Raw genomic sequence first — 21,140 nt, 5'->3', positions numbered from 1 at the left:
ATCAAACAAAAACAGGACATTTTATGTGGATAGTTGCGGGTGGTTTTCCTAATAGATACCACCAAAACCATTACCAAGGATATTTTTCAGGATACCGACTTAACCACCAGGAAGCAATTACACATCACAACAGCGATATAAATAATAACTTTTTCTTTCTTATTCAATATTTTTTGTTGTTGTTATTTTTTCATAGAGGTCGTATAGGTCCTTCTTTTTTTGGTCGCGAGATATAAAATTAGCTGTGCAGAAATATCCTTCTAATGATATGAGTGTGTATATATCGCCAATTGGTTTCACTCCCATTTTTATTATATTGCCCTGTTTTTCGGGCAAAAACCATATCAAGAAGTCGAGAGCGAACGATATGCCCATTAATATGGAAATTTGATGGGAAAAATCACCATATACACCCTTACCCATTCTCTATAAGTTAAGTAGTAGAATAGAGTTCAAGGATATATGGTATGCATAGAGAGAGAGAGATAAATTGTGTTAAAAGAAGCAATCCTTACGTTTATAATCATTAACCGCACTGTTTTGTGTGGATAGGAAAGAAAATTCTGTTTAGCCATTCATTTACGCACTCCAAGGCTTTATCCTTAAATGTTCATAAATCTCACAAAAAGTGGTTTTTATCCTTCTTGTGGATAGCACTTCTATACACACATTTTTCGATGGCTAATTTTTGCGCTAAGAAATTGATGTGTTTCTTTCTCATTAATTGCACAATGCTATCCTTGTGTATGGTCATATATGAAGTAATCTTGTGGCATCATCAGGATAAAAGAATAAATGGTCATAACTTTCAGCACTTTTTGTAGATTGATAAATTTTACCAATACACACATATATTTTTGTGATTTTGTGTCGATACATTGTTTCCAATTATATTGTTACACAAGAGAGAATTTTTGTGGAAATATGTCTGCTGGGGGACTGACTACCTACATATTATGAACTGTCAAAATTGAAATACACAATTGACATGTCACCTTTTATCATTTTTCTATCGTTTCAAACGAATCAAAGAAAAATCCACAACTAATGGTGTGAAAATGTGACAGCATTAAATGTCATCAGCTGCATTGCTATAATGTATAGAAGCATTTACAACCCCTTCGACATAAAGTTAACCCTTATTTTTTGAGTTGAGTACTATTCTTGAAATGTCAATTCTATTCTATTAACTTAATCGGCTCGAATGACCCCAAGAATAATTCCAACTCCAATTTATTATTATTAAAAGTTATGTATTGAAACAATTTTTCATGGTTTCGTTTACTTTATTGGATTTGCTTTGCTTTGTGAGTGTTAAACAAGTGGACATATTTTTGACATTTGAAGTAGAGATTTGCAAATAAAAATAAATAAGAACAAAAGTCAAAAAGATGAAATATTTTGCAATCTGTTGTTACAGAAGCTTTACAGAAACTTAATAGAAGTAGTTACTTCTTTCTTTTTAATCAAAAGACTTGGCTGTTGAAATATTTTTGGATGTAATTAAGGGAAGTTGTTAAAATTCTTTGAAATTCTAGAACTCCTATAAAACTTGTTAAAAAAAGTATTATGGAAGCATTAGTTACTCAATAAAAACTATTAAAGAAGCTGTAAAATACAAATATCTCCTCACATTTTAAGACTTATATTCTTCTGAATTCACATGGAAAATAATAAAACAAAAATTTCCATGACGTGTTTTGAAAAAAATACCAACGCAATTTTGTATTTACACACGTTTTTTTATAGATCTCATATCTGTTGTGCAGAAAAAAACTGATTTTCTGTCAACAATTGATTTTTTTTTTTCATCCAGACAAATTGTTGTTATTATATCGATATTTCTATACCAACGATGACTATTTTCTGCACACTATATATACCTGCTAAAGAAATTCACAGTCCTTTTCTTTCCAATAAAGTTCTTCCAAGCAAAAACAACACAAACGTTCATGTACGAGAGCACATATATCCTTTTTTATTCAACTCAATCGCCTCCTACTATTTTATTGTTATCCTTTCTATTCTTCCACATATACATTCCGTTCATACTGATACCTACTTTTTTTTTCTACCTCTCTACTTTGAACTTCGACCAATCAATATCTATATACTACACATTCCTTTAGTGAATATAGTTAGTTATATACAATATCCTTTTGTTGACTGTCTGTTTACTCATACCTACTGACCAATGGTCAACCCTTACTCTATACTCAAAAAGTCACATTTCATCACACGCACACTCTCTATTCGTATGGTAGCCGAAAAACTGGTTCTACTTATTTTTCTTTGTTGTTGTTTTCTGTTGAAGTATCCCAAAATTCCATTGGTCATTGGGTGTTTTTGGGATTTTTATTTTCGGGTTTTTATGTTCACATTCATAAATATTCTGTTTTTTTTTCATATCTTTTTCTCGTATGTGAGAACGAAGGAACTGCCCACATGAAATAAAATTCCAATTTGAGTTTTTTTTTAGGGGAGACCGTAATTGATGGTTATATCGTTTTTTTTTGTGTGTTATTTAGAAGGAATATTTGGTTGTATTTATATGTGATTTTTGTGAGAAATTACGATATTAGTAATATAAATAGTATAAACACGATTTTAAACTTGAACTTTTATCCAAAAGATTTTTAAATTCAAATTTCTACTTTAGAATGATAAGGCATTGACTTGAGATTGTTTTTTTGACATCATCCGTTTCGTTAGTACTCATATTATCTATTATCCGAGCAATTTTAAAGCTGTTCAAAAGATTTTAACATTTCAAAGAACTTTTCAGGCAGTTCGTGATAGCTATTTTGGTCATTACAAATTTACTAAAGTTATCCGAACACATTTTATGCAGTTTTAAAGATTTAAATACTCCAAGAATCTATTTTATTAGTTATAACGTATTATCCGAAATCTGTTTAGTTGAAATAACTTTTATCCGGGCACATTAGTTTAAATAAACACTTATCCAAATTCGTCTTAAGGTGAAAATCAATAAAATTCAATAGGTAGAACATCTCGGATAAGCTTAGAAAACATCAAAAGAAAAATATAAAACTTTTACATCTAATATATTCCATTACTTTCGATATTAATTCTCTTAAAAAGTCTTCCTTATTACTTATTTATGTGTTGTATTGTCATCGGGATAACCAACAAATTCTCATAAAACCTCATTTGATGACCAATATCACAAATTAATTTCTATCTATCTTTTGTATCAAACAAACACCCACTCATAAATATATATCCAAACTCCTAGTAAAAGTATAAAATAGTTTCAATGTATTATTCACAGCCTCTTTTATATAAACTTGGATAATAGTGATTTTAATTCTCAACTCTGTGCAAATCGATTTTTATGCCCCCCAAAACTATATAAATCGAAATCTTCAATATTTATGAATTTCCTATAAACTTCCCTACAATATGTTTTTGTGGTAAATGAAAAAAGCAGAAAAAAAACACTCATTTTCTGGTGGTTTTTCATTGATTAAATGATTTCACATGGATAGTAGGTGATATTCTTTTATTCCCCTCTCCTGAACTGTCATGCAATTTATTATTTCGAAACACAAAAATAAATTGTTCAATAAATTTTATCTTAATTCCTTTCTGGTTTTCTATCCCGCAACCAATATATCGTCTATATAAACCTCCAAACTAATATAGTATCATCCACCCCCTTAGCCCCACACTCTCTCACTCATTTCAAATCAATGCTCTTACGTTTATTAGTACTTGGAATTGATTGGGCATTTTAGCCAAAATTCAATACCGCGCCAAACTGTCAGGCAACGACGACGCCGATTTCATCGTAAATCGTTTTGAACCAGCAAAAAAAAAAAAAAATTCCAAATACTACCTCGCAATAATAAATAATGTAAATGTGTATATCTGCGGGGTTTTTCTTTTTATTTTTGGGGCTATAAGAACACTGGGGTCACATTATAATTATACTTAATTCTACCATAGCCCGACATATGGTCGACACAAAAACGAAAAGAAAAAAAAACTTTGGAAACAATTTTATTTGCTTAGCAACATAAATCTGCCTCTCTGTCCACATGTCCACCCCATATGCAAATTTCTGGTCCAGACCAAACCTATAATCCGACCAAATCCTCTGGTCGTTAATTTAATGATTTTTCGCCAAAAACTTAGGACAAACAGAAAAACAAAAAAAAATTATATTCACCATGGGTACACAGCAGAACAAAAATCAAAATAAAACACTAACGACCTACCGATAACAAACGTGCAACAATGAAGCGAGTGGTGGCGGTAAATTTTTCCGCTTCAAAGGAATGTTTTCATGCGTTTCGTTGTTCAAAAGTCCTCTCGGTAAAATTTTGCAATTATTCCTCGCACTCTTACAAAAAAACAAAATATCGCGGAATATTGTTGAACAAATTTAATCTCGGGGTTGCAACACAATATTCGTCACCTCCACTTCAGGTGAGCCCGACGCAACTTAAAAAGCATTTTTCAAGGTACACAAACACATCAAGTGGTGTATAGCAACCCTTCGCTTTTGGTCAGTTCAAACCAAACCGACCGACAAAGAATCCTTCGGAAGGACGAAAAAAAAGGGTTTATTGTATTTTGCTGAAATATTGAATATTATTTGTTGTCAAAGGGTCTAACGCGAGCCGCAAAAATATTTGCAAATAATAAAAATAGAACGGGCAGAAAAAAAAAGTTTTCTCGCCTCAGGATGTTGTGTATATCCTGAGATTGCCACACATCATAAAAATATGTGAATACGCAAATTGACGCAGCCCATGATGATTACTTACACATTACCTTAGGGCAATAAGGTTATCCTGGATGAGGATGGGGAAAGAGGGGGAATATTGAGAGCTGGTATGACAATATTTTACATCATCACACTAACAGAACAGCATATGTGTTTGTTTTGGTCACACAAGTTAACAAACAGAGAAAAAACAAAAAAAAAACTATCTTTCTCTCTGTGTTTTATATTTGTGTGGTGTGATAACGCCCTCGGCGGTATTTCCGGTTTATTTATTTATTACTTCATCTTTTTTTTTTGTTGTTTTCTTACTCCTGCAGAAAATACTACTGTTATTTCTTCATAAAACTTTCTCAATTTGTTTTGAGGTTATATAGAAAAAGTCCATGACTAACTAACACGTAATAAATTTGATTAGATGGACAGAGGACATACATATCCCTTACTTTCATATGTTCTCTTCCTTTTTTTTATCGAGAGAAGTCATAAAAAACATATCGGGATATGTGTTTGTGTATCCTTGTCAATTATCCTACAACCATGTCATATTATCGAACTTGTATTATTTTTTTGTTATTGCTGTTTTTTTTGTTCATGTCAACCCTGTAAATAATTCATATAGTATCGATAACCTAAGGGGATGATAGGACTGCTTCATTATGGGTATTATATTGTGGTGGGGGCGATTATAAGGGGTCACCATACCAAAAAAAAAAAAAAAAAAAAACGATACTGTATTTAAGTTCTGATTGATTGGGTTGGGATATCATTCTTATTTTTTTTATCCATTTTTTTAGGTATTTATTTTTGTATGGCGTTTTGATACGGGAGTGTTAGTGTATAACTTTTGTCATCTAATTGAATAATCCATATGTCAGTTTCAATTAAGAAAGTCAATTGAATTATTGGTTTGCTTGATCTGTTATGTTTAATCAGGTGTAAGCTTTTGGAAAAAAACTTGTGTCGGTTATGAAATTTTGGGGGAATTTTTTTTTTTCAACCGTCTGGAATTTATTTTGATAGACTTTATAAAAAGCTGCCAAGTTTTGTTTGAAAAGTAAAAAAAAAAAAATATTTAAAAAATTCAAGTTCAACTTCTTTCTATTAGGGTCTCAAGAAATATCGAAAAAACAGTTGATTCAGAGTTGAGATTGTAGAGCAAGAAAGACATTTTTCTTCTTTTCTTTTTCAAAAGAACTAAAAATATTCATAAAACCTTTTATCCGTTTAAATAAAGTTACAATTTAAGCTTGGGATAATCAATTGTTATTATCCAGTACATAAGAACTGTGTTAAGACACATAAACTGTTATCCGAAAAATTTTTAAGTTGTATTCATTTGAATTTCTACTTAAGAATGTTAATGCACTAACTTGAGACTCTTTTTTATCATTATCCGTTTCGTTAATACTCATATTATCTATTATCCGAGCACTTTTAAGGCTATTTACAAGATTTTTACACTTCAGGAATCTATTATATCAGTTAAAACATAATATCCGAAAGCTGTTTTAGTAAAATAACTTTTATCCGGTCATATAAGATTGAAAAAACATAATAAATTTATGAGCCGGATAACACCAAACATTTTATACTTAATTATTTTTATCATTATTATTCTTTAACTTTATAAACAAAACTAAAAAACAATCCATCTTTTTTTTTTCTTGGATAATTTTCAGCAGATTCGGAATCTTCTGATGCGGACCCAGCTGCACAGGATATTTTGACCTGCGGATCGTGTCAGAAAGCTTTTGCACTTTCTGATATTGTCCGATTTATACAACACAAAGTATTACAATGCAATAAGGAAAACTATGGTCAATGTCTCACACAAGGTAATGTTTAAAAACAAGATGAACAATCTTTTCAATTCAATAATAATTTTTTTTTAATTTAATAAAAAAAAAAAGGTCCTGCAAGTGATAGAGACGCCGACGATGGTCGACCTCTTAGTCTAGTTAATCGCAGACCATCCATATCAGCTCCAATAACAAATCGAAAACCATCCGGAACCCGAATACATACACCGCCACCTAGTCCAGCTGATTTGTTAGCCGATGGAGCATCAAGTACACCTAAACGTCTTGTTGATGGTAAGTTTTATAAACAATTTTCTCAAAGAAAACTTAGAATACTAATTTTTGAAAAAAATATAGAAAATGATAATACAACACCTAAAGTTGATAATTCATCAACAAATCGAACTGAAAGTCCGCGCATTGAGGAACAAACAGAAAAGTCCACCTCCAACAATGATACGGATAATGATAGACCTAATAGCGTGCACATCAAAGAGGAACAAAACGAATGTGGTTTGAATCAAGATGAAGATGATAGTCACATAGCTTCTGCGTTGTCTAATAATGATGGTCAGCCGCCTAGCAAAAAACCAAAAATCGAAGTTGCCGACGCCGAATCGAACACTTTGAATAGTGGTAAGTTTGCTTAGTTTTTCCTTTTATTTTTCAAACTTTCCCTACTTTCATATCTACATAAATATTTGTCTCGTTTTTTTTTTTTTATTTGCAAATACCTACTCATAACTATATTCCACTTAAATCCACACCCCTTACTCCTCTATCTATCTCTGACTGACTTTATGTCAGTTGTGAACTTTCAAAAAATCTCATTGAAAATTCTCTATCAAATGCGACACCGCTTTGACTGGCTTGGGCTATAGTCGGTGTTCACTTTTATACAGTATTATACAAAAATGTTTTTGATGTTTTCTCCACATCCATACATACATATAAAGCAAGCCGATGCGGCATAAAGGTACAAAAACAAAGTTTATCACCCCTTTCGGGCATGTTATAGGAGATACCTATACTATACAACATCCAGTTTTTTTTTCAGCAGCATCCATATTATAGGGATGTCATTTGTAGATATGACATGCACAGGTTGAGCGTCATTGATGACTTTTTTGACCATTCACTTAACCTCTTTGACACGAATGCACAAAAATAAAAATAAAATAAAAAAAAACAACAAAAAACCTCCGACATCAAAAGTCTAATGGACAACGTTGATGCTGTGTGGATGCTGGTTTGCTGAGAGTAAGGTAAAGGGGCTAACAACATGAAATGTTAACCAATGTCCTTTGACATTCTGTGTTAAGGAATAAAAAAAGACCGGAAAATAAACAGGATATCAAAGATCGGAATGTGTTGTGTGAACTTGCTGATGTTCGTTGTAAGAAAATTTATGAATATCAACTAAAAAACCAAATAAACATTATGAAAGTGAGCTTAGGAACACTCGGATAAGACTTTTTTACTTAGAAGTTATTTAAAATTAAATAAACAAATATGAAAGCGAATTTAAGAGCACTCGGATAAGACTTTCTGACCCGGATAATAGGATTTCAATATGTTAAACAAACTATTTATCTCAGTTTTATATTACAATACAATTTGAGGCTGAACCAAATAAGTTTTCACAGTTTTCGTGAACCGTATAATGGCAAATAATGGTCCTGAACTAAAGTTTGGTCACTCGGATAAAATCTTTTGATCCGGATAAGAGAATTTCAATATTTTAAACGAATTATTTATCTCAGTCATTCACTAAAATTTAATAACAAGCAAATTTAAAGCTTTAGATAAGAGTTAATGCAAGTTCTCACAGTTCTTGTGAATTGGATAATGTTAAATAATTATCCGAGTCTAATATTTTGTCTCAAATACTCTTAAAACTGAAAGTTATCATCTTTAAATGAGTTTTAAATGCATTAAATGGCTTTGTATGTGCTCGGATAAATATATAATTAACTTTTCAAATCCCGGATAATCTCCTAATAGCTTCAAAAACCTAGAATAATGAATAATTAACTTTGAAACTACCTTTTTCAAGCATTAAAATGAATTAAAAACTTCGGATAATATACATCCCCTTAAAAAAAAAGTCGGCACTCACATACAAAGACCATAGTGAGCTAAGGAATTTTTGTTGCCGTTTGTTGCATGTCTCAACACAAAAATAAAAGAAATCCAACTCAAAAAAAAAAACATAGGTTTCTCTCTTGTTTAACTTGATTCATAATGTCCGTCAGGTTCGAGGATAAGTACACATTGTTAAATGCACATACAAAAAAAAATATACTAAAAAGAGTGAACTTCCCTTGTGTGTCCACGTCGCCGCTTTTATTCAAAGTAGAATTTTTAATTTTATACAGGTAATGCAACAGAGCAGGACTTTCCCCTTTAAAAAAAAAAAAAACGTTTGACCACACACATCATCATCATCATATCAAAACAAGAATGTCCTTCAAGTTTATCCAAGTTTATAGTGAGTGTGTGTTTTTGCTGGACAATAAAGAAAGGACGAATAAATTATTCAATTGAAAAGAATTTTTTGATAGAAAAAAATTGTGTGTTTATCCTCATAAAACTGACCTTTTGTGTAAATTTTATTTCAAGAATTAAATTGTTCGCGTGCCAATCTGGAAAAAAAACTTGAAATAAATCAGAAAAAAAAAAATTAACATGGGGAGGTTAAACAATTCGGTTGACATCCTTTTGACATCCTGTCATGTTACTTGAAAATAGAGTTTTTTTTTTTTGATTATTTTTCACTCGCCCACCTGGTGGTGAATTTTTTTGATTACAAGGAAACCAGTTCTCCTTTTTTTTGATTGCACAACACAACAAAAAAAAACTACACTCTACACACAATACTATTTGTATGATGAATGGCAGCATGCATTTGAACCCTTTAAAAGGATTAAGGACATTGTGCGATAAGGCGATTAACTAGCTCCTTAAAAAAAGACTTGTGAAACGTGCATTTGATTCTTATTGATAAATGTTACGTGAAATATACCTATACCAAACAATATTCTTTGTTGACAGAAAAAACCCTTTGCGTTGGCGGTCGACATCTGTACACACACACAACAGTGACAGTCGTGGCAAGAAGAAAATTCATCGTGTCTTATTATTACACACACACTCACACACACATAATGGACAATCTCGAAGTCTTTTCAGAGAAAGTGAATGATCCTGAAGGAAAAAAACGATGAGAAAAATCTAATGAGACAATGACAAAAGAATGAAACCACTTCAGTATTATGTTGTTGAACAATCATATCTTCTAGTAGAAGAAGAAAAAAAAGGAAGATAGCCAAAGCTACGTAACCCTAAAACCACATCGTCATCAACATCATCATCATCATGAACGTTTTTACAAAAGGGAAGGACATCATCCACACAACACCAACAAAAAGCCGACAGATATCAAAATGTCACATTGCTATTCATTACCTTTGGATGGTTGACCTTCAATACACGCTTTTTTTTGCTTCTTCTCTGTGCTTAAGAGCGCGTACATGTGTGCATAAGGAGAAGATCCTGTGGACGTTATACACAATATAAAAAAAAAAGAAGACCAAAAGCATCCTCTTGTCAAGCTCATAGAAAAAAAAACAGGACGATTTTTCTTGTTTTGATTTTCGCTTTTAATTTCTATCTCTAGCCAAGTTATGTCGTCCTCTCTTCTGGACAGAGAATCACACACACTTTTTTCTGTCATCATTTTCTATACCTCTCTAACCACTATTCACCGCGTTTACAAGTCCATGGAATGTCCTTTAATCATTTGCATTCTATGGGACTTTGTCAGGGCTGTCGTTTGAGTAGTATGATGGTATATTTCTGCATATCCTTTCTCGGCTTATGGGTCCTGAAAGTTGCCTTAACTTTTAATTGTTTTTTTAAACTCTTCGGTGGAATTTACTTTACTTGACCAAAAAACGTCATCGACAGCTCTGATTTTGTATGTATGAAGTGTTTTTTTTTTGTTTTTTTTGTTTTATTTTTGTTCGTCCTTTTTGCAGAGTTCAAATTTATTAAAATTACTCTGCAATGTTTTATATGCATAAAAAGAGAGATGGAGTGAACATATACAGAAACGATGGATGTTTGTTGCTCCATGCTACTACTATACAACACATATTATAATGGTTATGGTGATGGGTATTTTTTGCATTGGAGAGGACGACCGACCGACGTAAAAAAGGACATTCACCACATGAATTTTATCCTTTGTCATATGAGTTAAAACTCTGCTCGTTTGATATGTGCACATGACAACACATTCGAAATTAACACAGTGAAACTGTCAACCATTTTTTTTTTTATTTTCAGCGCGCACGTTGTTGCTATTTTAAATGTACTTAAAAAAAAACCTACATATTTATATGTTTGTACGTCAGTATAGAACTCTGTGCTTTTTCTGTTATCCTTTTTTTTTTTTGCTGCTACTGTTGTTTTGTTTTATTTGTTTGGTGTGTCGTGTAATGTCAGCGGTTTGATTTTTCAATGCGCCACTTCCTAGTATAAGTCCATTTTTACGGTGTAAATTTTTAATTAGACTAATGCGTTGCCATTCGAAATAATTCCAATTAGTGTCAACATTATTTTATACCCTTATATCAATATGTGTTTTGTGTGGGGATGATTTTTCGTATACGCATTATTGTTTTTTTTTTGTTTTGTTTTATTTGTAGGTAAAGTTTAAAATTGTGTTTTAGCCAATTTATTGGTCAAGCCGTTGGCTATGATTTTCTAACTCACGCCATTTCTTTTAAAAAGGGTTGATTTAAAAAAGATTGGGGGAGATACCTGAAAAACCTCGGACATCCAACATTTTCATTGACACACCCAGAATTATTTAATTCCTCTTGAGCTTCAATTAGACCTTATTTTATATGCTGGTAGTTAAAATATTGTTGTTTTTATAAAAAAAAAGAACTCTTAAGCACATCCGGATAAAGAAATTTAGCATCCGGAGAGAAAAAAGCATAGTTCTTAACAAGTTTAAGTCGGTGTCTTGACGCAGATTTAAGTTTTTCCTATCCGGATAACAAGCAAACATGATTCTGATTTCATAATTCTTCTTATCCGTTTAAGTTTTTACTCCGGATAAAGTGATTTTTTCTTCGGATAAAAGCTTTTACAAGTTATTATGTTTTCTTTTACTTCAACGATTTGCTGACATTTTTTAAACTTTGATAGTCTTTCTTTTTATAGTTTTTGTCTTTATTTTTTATCCGGATAGCATGATTAGTGTTTTGTATGAGTTGAACGTAATTATTTCTATCCGGATAACAACCAAATACGATTGTGATTTCATAATTTCCTTAATTCATTTTAAATTTCACCCCGGATAAAGAGATAACTGCTTCGGATAAAGCAAAAAATATCAACGGTTCTATATAATTTTATCTTTTTTAATTGAGAGTTACTGAAACCTTCTTTAACTTTTCCGATAATCACGTATATTGGGTTTAAAGAGTTAAAGAGTGATCAAAACAAGGATAATGCATCAATGACCACATCTCTGGTCCTTGAGACACCACTTCAAAAGCCCATTGTACTCTGTAAATGACTTTGAACAAATTACTCAAATCGAAGTTAAATGCCAAAAATTGTTCATATCATTTAAGTCTTATCCTTTTCCCATTCTCACATGCTTTGCAATCACTGATGCATATATAAATATATTTGTTATGGTCGCTTCAAGGAGAGAGATATTTTTTTGTAAACTGAAAAAAAAAAAAACATTTAAAATAAAGAAAATCACTAGAAAAAAAATAAAGACTGCAAACGACACGGCAGCGGCGAATGATATGTGTGATGACTGTCTGTTTTACTGATTTGTTTTTGTTTCGTCCTTGGTTTTGTATATGTTCCATTGTTTCACTTCAGTTTTTTTTTTTTTTTTTTTGTTATCCGATGACTATCTCGCGTATCCTTTGGCAAATGTACCAGCTTTTTACTATACGAGTATATGTTTTGTGCGGTTGAGCGATTAATTTCCAGCAGGCGGTCAATTTAGCAGCATTTCTCTCTCCTGCCATCCGAATGATGAGATTTTTCAGCAGTATCATATGAATGCAGTGGTGGGCTGATTTCCTGGATGATGAAAAACACAAACAACCATTTCAAAACCAGTAACAAAAAAAAAATATTTGTAGATATATCCAAAATGACGCTTGAGTGGCGTCAGATGAGTTTGCTTGACTTTTAAGGATATGCTTCAATGTACACCATATACACAAACTTCAATTTTCTCTCCTCTCAACCGCAGAATAAGGATATCACACTTTTTTTTTGAGAGATTTTGGTTGCTGCAATTTTTTTGTTGTCTTGAGAAAGACAAAAAAAAAACAAATATTTCGGCCAGCAAAATACTATAGAGAACAAATAATAAAACAAAACCAACGACGACGTAACCAGGATATGTGCAGCAGCAGTAATTCGTGGTTCAATGCAGATGTTAGGCAAAAGGGGTGCGCAAAATAATAATAAGAAGAAAACAAAAAAAAAACAAAAAATTATAAAGGATATCACATGTGGATATATGAATGAGAGCTGTGTACCTCTATATTCCAGACTCTGAAAGTTAAGAAAAACAAAAATGTCTTGGCATCGTTTTGTTTGAAGGCGCTTTTCCTTCATATAAGAAAAACGGTGACGATGTCCTGCTGTGGCTTCCAAAAAAAAAAATAAATAAAAAAAACTAAAGCCACATCACATGAATGTTGTGTTAGTTCTTCTTCTTCGAATATGGAATTCTTCTTCTGGTTCTGGTGATGATGATAAGTGAATAGAAAAGGACCTCACAACAAAGGATTTGCGGAAGATATAGGATATTTATAGATTTTTCCGCTTCTCAAAGCATGCAAATAATACAAAGCTCTCTACTTTCTTACGCAATACCTTTAACTTCTTTTTATATTATGTTTCTCGTCTAGAATTTAACCAAGCAGGACGCCCGCTGTCGGTCGTTGCCACCCGCCACTACACAGAATCACATGTGCCACTGACATCTGTGTACGAAACGAAAGGATGCTACTTTGAAAGAGGAAACGCGTGACACATACCTACCTGTGTGTGCTATTTTAATATCTATTTCCTAAGACTTTTCTATTATGTATTTTTATTTTTTGTTGAAATGCGGCCTAAAACACCTATGTCATATCAAAAGCAGAAGTCTTTGAGTCTTAAACGATCAATTGAATTGATGCGCATCCTTTTCACGTTTTTTTTTTTCATCTTCTTTTTTTTGAAAAATTAAAAAAGGAACACCACATGGGTCGAAGTGGCAGACGTCTTCCACAGGCTTTTTCGGATATTTTTCATCCATATTCGTCCTTAACATGCATACAAAAAACAAAAATAATTAGAAGAACGCGCCAAAGGATGAGATGAGATATGTGATCTTCATTTTTATAAGTAACCCTTAAATAGTTAAAAAGAGGAATAAAAAGAAATAAATGTGCAGGATGAGGGATAAAGACAAAAATCAACCAACACACATATCAACCCTTCATTTGCATGCGTGTACACATATAGAAACCCTTTTTATAGTTCTCGAAAAAAAAGTACCGAAAAACTATATATCCTCGTGCCACATATAAAGGAAAGGACAACACCACTATTTTTTCGTTTTTTGTTATCATCCGCGAGTGATGACAAACGTGCTTTTCACCTTTGACTTGGTAATGTTGGTAGGAACTTACACATAGATAATGAATCCTTTTCGTGGCAAGCACGCAGATTGATTTTATATTATGTTGGTACATAGGGTTAAACGCACAGCGCATTAGTTTTTTCGTAGAAAATTGAAACCATCAGCCATGCCACGAGTTAAAAGTGCGTTTAAAAAATTATCATATTGCAGCAGCAGCTGCTTCTAGTGCATAGGATCTAAAAAGGATGCATCCTTTTATCAAATTGCATTTATGTTGGCGGAAGATTTAAATTAAATTTTCGATTTTAGGGAGGAATTTCATATTTTATCGATTTTTAGGCTACGGATAGTTAGTTTTTTGACATCATTATATCCTTGGGATAGAAATTAATATTGAGACTCAAAGAAAAACAAGCAAAATGGTCTGTTTGTTATAGCGTATAACCTACAAGAATTATCTGATATTGATAAAAATTGTCTAGAGATGATTTTTTTTTTCGTCCTGGATTGGACATAGGCTATTTTTCTTTTTGTCATTTATGTTTTTCACATGATTTGAACGAAAATGTATGTTTTTTTTTCTATCTGGTTTACATTTAAAGTCATGCTGAGTTTATAATTTTAACTATCCGATTGAGTTTTTGCTCCGGATAAAGAGGTTTTTACTTCGGATAAAGTGAAAAATATCAATTGTTCTACTTAATTTTGCCTTTTCTCATTGAAAATTTTTATTACCTTCAATTAAAGCGTGAATTTTAGTTTTTTTTTCTCTCCGGATAACAATAAAAAATCATGCTGAATTCATATTTTTCCTTATCCGTTTGTATTTATACCCCGGATAAGGGTATTATTACTTCGGATAAAGTAAAACGTATCAATTTTTTTTATTAAATTTGATATTTCTTATCTAATTACTGTTTTTCTTTTTTTTTTCAAATATATCGTAGATTTTAGTTTTTTTTTATACTTTTTGCTAAGCCGTTTGAGTGTTTACTCCGGATAAAGAGATTATTGCCTCGGATAAAATAAAAAAGACTCTATTAAATTAGAAAATTCTTAACTGAAAATTACTGTTACCTTTAATTTAAGGTTTAAAATATTATAAACAAAATATTTTCAACAATAATTTAAAATTGGATAGTAATGCCAAAAGTCTATTTTTTCATGACCATAAAAAAATCCTTACCAGAACTAAAAATGGACATATCCTTTGATCCACTATTTCTACCTTGCTTTTAAGTTTCAATTTTTTTATATAGAAAAAAAAAACTAACCACAAAATCTAAAAATTAAAAAAAAAAAATCACAAAACTTATCCTTTTGTTATCACCAAAAGCTATTAGACCACATATTGGGCAGCTATTAACGCCCCTGTTTCCAAAAATATATATAATATCACATATTATCCTAGAGTATGTTATAGGCTGTTATATTGGTTTTTTGTCAATGTCCCTTTTGTGGTTTTAAACTACAGGGGTGTGTAATGTGTATGTTATATCTCTACGTGTATCGAAATCATATCACAAGGATAATCGTCGTTATAGAAAATGATGTATGTGATGTATCTTGTATTGTGTGTGTTTTCTCTTTGGTCGATTTCTACAATTCGATAATTTGACATCTTTAAGGTATGTTTCGGTATAAAAAAGGACATTTCTATTTTTTTGTAAATAATTTAAAAAAAATAAAAAAAAAAAGAGTAACATCTGGTGTGTCACCATTAAATTTGAACGCCACATAAAACAAAACACAGCGCGCCCATCTCTCGCAGGACGACGAAATGCAATAATAAATAAAAATTGTAAAAAAAAAAGAATCCACCAAAAAAAAAAGGACACCAGATAAGGTCTTCTGAAAAAAGGCAGAAACAAAAAAAAAAAATAAGCGAAACTAAAAAATTGATGGAACCGCAACTAAATGCGTCGCTCTCGTATATGTATAGTATATCTCTATATGATGCGGGGTAGTAACATGTAACATACCTTCCATCTCAGAGATCTCACCCATATCGCCATCATACACACATATTCCCATATTACTCTCTCCCTCCCTCAACCCTCCTCTATTAAAAAATGAAAAATAAAAAAAAATACCAACCTTGTGTGTTGTGTTGGGGGGACTTAGCGGGAGAAGGAGATTTTAAAATTGCTTTTGCACATCGGGCCCACATCTCATAACCGTCCATTTGTATTCAGAACAGAGCAACGGTTATTCCAGTTGATTCCTCCAAGCTACAAAAAAAAAAATAAGAAACAAAAAAAAACTTATATAAACGTGTATATGTTAAGGAGGGACAAGTCAAACAAAAAAAAAGGGACATAACGCCCCATATTGCGCGCTAGCCCTACTATCCTCGCAACATGTAAAAACCATTTCAGCACATGTGTCAGTTTCTTCCATAAACGGCGTCGTGGTTGCCTTGGTCCTCTTCTTCTTCTTCTTTCATTCCATCACTGTATTAGTTATTATTGCCTCTTATAGGATATGCAAATGAGCCCAAGGATGATGGGTGGGCATGAGTACTCTCTCTCCAGGAAACAGAATATCTACAAAAACCCATCCATATTGGACTTGGTTTTCAAAATCTGAAGGCCTAATCAATTCAAATTAAGTTAAGAATCACTTAATTCACACTTTATAGGTGTACATATGTGTTTTTTTCGTTGTTTACTTTACTTGCATAGTGTAGGTTCTTTGAGGCAGAGTCATATTTTCAGCCATCCAGCCCAGCCGCATTGCGTGTTAAGCGTGCACAGAAAAACCTACGCAACCTATCTGATGAGTATCTCTATAGAAAAAGATACATAACTTGGCAACTCTGATGCAGTTTGTGTGTGTGGATGCTTTTGCATTCTATAAATTATTTAAAATTCACCCAGGCCATTGCCGTATACCTACTTGGGTGTAATTGGTGCGAACTGATGGCGTGGAAAAGGCTTGATGCAACAGATTTGCTATTATTGAATTATACGTGGTGCGTTGTTGCAGAAATTAATTACATCGATTCGCGCGCGGAATGCCCACGCGCTTTAGCTGATGTGCGTCCGAACACACAATAAAAAAAAAAACTGCAAACAAAGTCCAAACATTTCATGTCCTTTGAGCATGGATTTTTGATTTAATTAAAAATACCACACCTTGATGGATCCTTTAGGCTTTTGAATTTAAAGCTACCTCAATTGCATGGTTAATGATGACAAATATTTAGGCTTTGAGGGCGATTTAAGAAAAAAAGAATGCCCTACAGAACGGTCTTTAAAGCCGTTTCTCCCCTACTAAAAACTTATAAGCACTACGAGAAAAAAAAGTATTGGTATTGGAGTAAAAGATCTCTAGCCATTTTCCTTTCACTTTAAACTTGTAAGCACTTCTCAACGAAACCTCTATGGGTGTTGGAATTGGAGTTTAAGATTCCTAGCCATCTACCTTTCACTCTAAATTTGTAAGCACTCCCTGAAGAAACCTTTATGAATGTTGGAATCAGAGTTAAAGATTTTTAGACCTTCACCTTCCACTTTAAACTTGTAAGCACTCGTCAAAGAAACCATTGTGGGTATTTGTATTGGACTTAAAGATTTTTAGTCATTTAACATACACTTTAAATTTGTAAGCGCTCCCCCTCCCTTCCTCCAAACCATTCTAGCTGATCAAACCATTTTTTTTTTTTTTACTTTTTCCTTTAAAACTTGTCACTTATTCCCATTTTTCTTCTTTTTTCTCTTTCAGAACCCAGTAACTACACATGTTCCACCTGCAAAACACGCTACAATTCAGCGTGGCGACTAATTCAGCATGTTCAGCACTCGCACGGTGTCAAAATCTATGTAGAATTTTCATCATCATCAACAACATCGTCGGCATCATCGTCGGCATCATCATCGCTATCAACGTCCACATCGCTTCTGTCCTCATCAGCGGCAAGCTTGTCGCTAGGTCATTCAGCACAAAAAATGCTGAGTAATGCAGTTGCCAATAGTACAATCAATAATAATACCAGTTGCGCCAGTTCGCATTGTTCATCAACATCGCCGGTTAGCCAAAGTAAGAGTTTGTGTGAGCCACAGAACCACCTACTGCAACAACAACAGCAGCAACATCAACAACAACAACAGCAAGCACAACAGGCCCAACAAGTACATCAGCAACAGCAACAAGCAGCTCAACAACAACAGCAAAACAGTCTTACCACAGCTATGCAAAATGCACAAAATTTAGCAGCAGCAGCTGCCGCTGGTATGAGACATCATCCACTCCTTCCACCACCCGATATGCATGCAAATCCTTTCAATCTTTTGCGAATGCCTCTACCGCCACTAGCACAAGGTCCAGTAGTTCCTCCGGTTGCTCCGCTATTTTCGCGACCGCATGCGGCCGATCACTACCGCATGGAGCAATTAGTATCCGAACAATTCCGCCATCATGGCCTTAATTTGGCAGCTGCAGCTGTAGCAGCGGCAAATCAACTGGCAGCACCACATTCAAGCCAGCCCTTCAATTCCACCGCTGTAAATCATTCGGCTAGTAATAAGGATCGTCCACCATCGTCATCGAGCAGTCACGGTTCCATACCGCCAATGCAACAGACACGTCTCAATAATACCCGTGCGCCAAGCAGTCATCAACTTGAACCACAGATGGATTTTTACTCGCAGCGATTGCGTCAGCTTGCAGGAACAACGAGTCCTGGAGCTGGAAATACTGGTAACTCGAACTCGCCGAGTCCCCGGCAAAAGCAATCGCCTTCGAATTTTGCGAGCCCATCTCCCTCCCAGCTACCTCCGACACCGGTCACAAGTAATTCCCGTCCGCAAAGTCTAACACCGCCAGAGAAAATCGGTGGTGGTACGAGTCTTGGTGAAGGTGATAACGGTACAACCCATCTTACAACAACACCCAGGTCGGCATCTACCCCACCATCGAAACCTAGCCAGGATAGTAGTGCAGCGATCTACTCGTGTGACTTCTGTGAAAAGAATTTCCGATTCGAAAACAATCTTATCATCCACCGACGCATTCACACTGGTGAAAAACCCTACAAGTGTGTTCAGTGTGAGTTTGAATGCTGTCACATCAATAAGCTGAAGAAACACATGAAAGTTCATGTGAAACCGGAAGATGGCGCTAGTAACGCTGGCTCCTTAGAAACCCTCGATGGTGAAGATTCTGCCGAAGAAGATATGGCCGAAGAAGAGAACTTCGATGAAGATGAAGACGATGATATGGAAGATGGAGAAGATGGTGAATATGAAGCTGAAGACTTGAGTGTGAATAACCGAACAATGGATGACAAACCTGGTGTCATGGGAATGGGAAATTCCACCTCAAACTCGCTTGTCGGTGAGCTTATGGACAAATTTGGTCTGTCAAACATTGCTCAGTACTCCGAAGCCTACAAACAGGCTCTCCAAGAATCTGGCAATGCCATGAAGATGCAGCTGAATAACAAGGACTGTGATAACAACAACAGCAGTTCGTCACTTCAAAAACTCAATGGTCTACCTGCAGCCCTCCGACTTCGCGAAGAATTCGCCAAGAGTATGTTGCACTCTCCGAACCATGGACACGCCCAATCTCAGGTCGCTCCCTTGTTCAATCCTTTTGAGAACCCCTTCGAAATGTCAAAACGCATGAAAATGGAAAGTGCTGAATGGTGGGGAATGTCAGCACTTCACCGCAATGAATCCCTCTTCGAGAATCTCAAAATGAAACCTTTATCATCACTGGGCTCCAATAGCTCACAACTTCTTCAAGGTCCCTTGGTCAAAAAAGAAAGCAAACGCAACGACACCTGTGAATACTGCGGCAAAGTTTTCAAAAACTGTTCCAATCTAACAGTCCACAGACGCAGTCACACCGGCGAAAAACCCTACAAATGCGAACTCTGCTCGTACGCATGCGCCCAATCATCCAAACTTACCCGACACATGAAGACGCACGGTCGCACCGGCAAAGACGTCTATCGATGTCGTTTCTGTGATATGCCATTTAGTGTTCCATCAACGCTCGAAAAGCACATGCGCAAATGTGTGGTTAATCAAGGCAAAGCTGCCGCAGTCAATGCATCGAATCTCGTCCAAGCCGCCCAGCATCCATCGCCTTCGCCATTATCCTCCCATCTGCCTCAATTGCCAATGATATCGAGCAGTGGTAGCGTTGGTGGTCTAACTGCCGATGATGATTCTAGTGCGTCTGTAATTAGTAAAGAAGGTGCATGACTTTACCAGAATTGGGTCGGCTATCATCATCATCATCATCAGCAACAGCAACAACATCATCTACATCATCATCATCACCACCAGATGCCGCCCTCGTCACGTGTTATGTCTCGCATATTCTAAGCAATCCTATATAAATATAATATATTAAGCACTCAGTGCTAATAGCTTGTAAATATTAGTGAGTCTGTAAATATTGATTAAAAAAAAAACTGTAAAAATTCTACTTTCTCGTTTGTATACCAGTTTAAATATGATACCATTTGCATCAACGCCATCTGGTGGATTTTTTTTGTAATGGTATCTATATAACTTTTTAAAAGTTAAAATTAATTTTAAAAAATTCTGTAAATAAAAAAAAAAACAAAAAACATTAAAAAAACCCGCCCCAAACTAATGTTCAGTAAAATAAAATTAATTTAACAAGAGGCATTTAATACCAAAGGAATGAATTATCTTATATAAAATAATTAAATAAATAAAAAATCAATAAATGTAAAAAAAAATACAATTTATTATAAAAAAATCTTTGTTATGCTTTAAGTTTGTACATAAATATTAAAATTAGAAAAAAAAAAAACAAACAAACCAGAAGACATGAGTGTGGATTTGTATAAGAAATTTAAAATTAAAAAAAAAAAAATTAAACAATAAAGAAAAAAATTTAAAAACAAAAGAAAAAAATATTT

General features: G+C 33.8%; 1 protein-coding gene across 5 annotated transcripts in view; it reads left to right on the top strand.

Annotated features, from left to right (window-relative positions):
• The window catches only part of LOC129909270 (B-cell lymphoma/leukemia 11A), a 220,634-nt gene extending 200,053 nt beyond the window's left edge, over positions 1-20,581 (top strand). For 3 of the 5 annotated variants that reach the window (XM_055986338.1, XM_055986336.1, XM_055986334.1), the window contains 4 exons: positions 6,439-6,591; positions 6,667-6,849; positions 6,913-7,191; positions 17,963-20,581. In XM_055986338.1, coding sequence (XP_055842313.1) covers positions 6,439-6,591; positions 6,667-6,849; positions 6,913-7,191; positions 17,963-20,451 — 3,104 coding nt within the window. In that variant the 3' untranslated portion in view covers positions 20,452-20,581. Of the gene's footprint in view, positions 1-6,435; positions 6,592-6,666; positions 6,850-6,912; positions 7,192-17,962 lie in introns of all 5 variants that reach the window. The other 2 variants (XM_055986337.1, XM_055986335.1) reach the window with 1 other exon arrangement.
• The last annotated feature ends 559 nt before the right edge of the window (positions 20,582-21,140 follow it).

The sequence above is a fragment of the Episyrphus balteatus genome, chromosome 2 (assembly GCF_945859705.1).
Source record: "Episyrphus balteatus chromosome 2, idEpiBalt1.1, whole genome shotgun sequence".
Classification (NCBI taxonomy): Eukaryota; Metazoa; Arthropoda; class Insecta; order Diptera; family Syrphidae; genus Episyrphus; species Episyrphus balteatus.
This window is presented reverse-complemented; position numbering and strand designations above follow the sequence as displayed.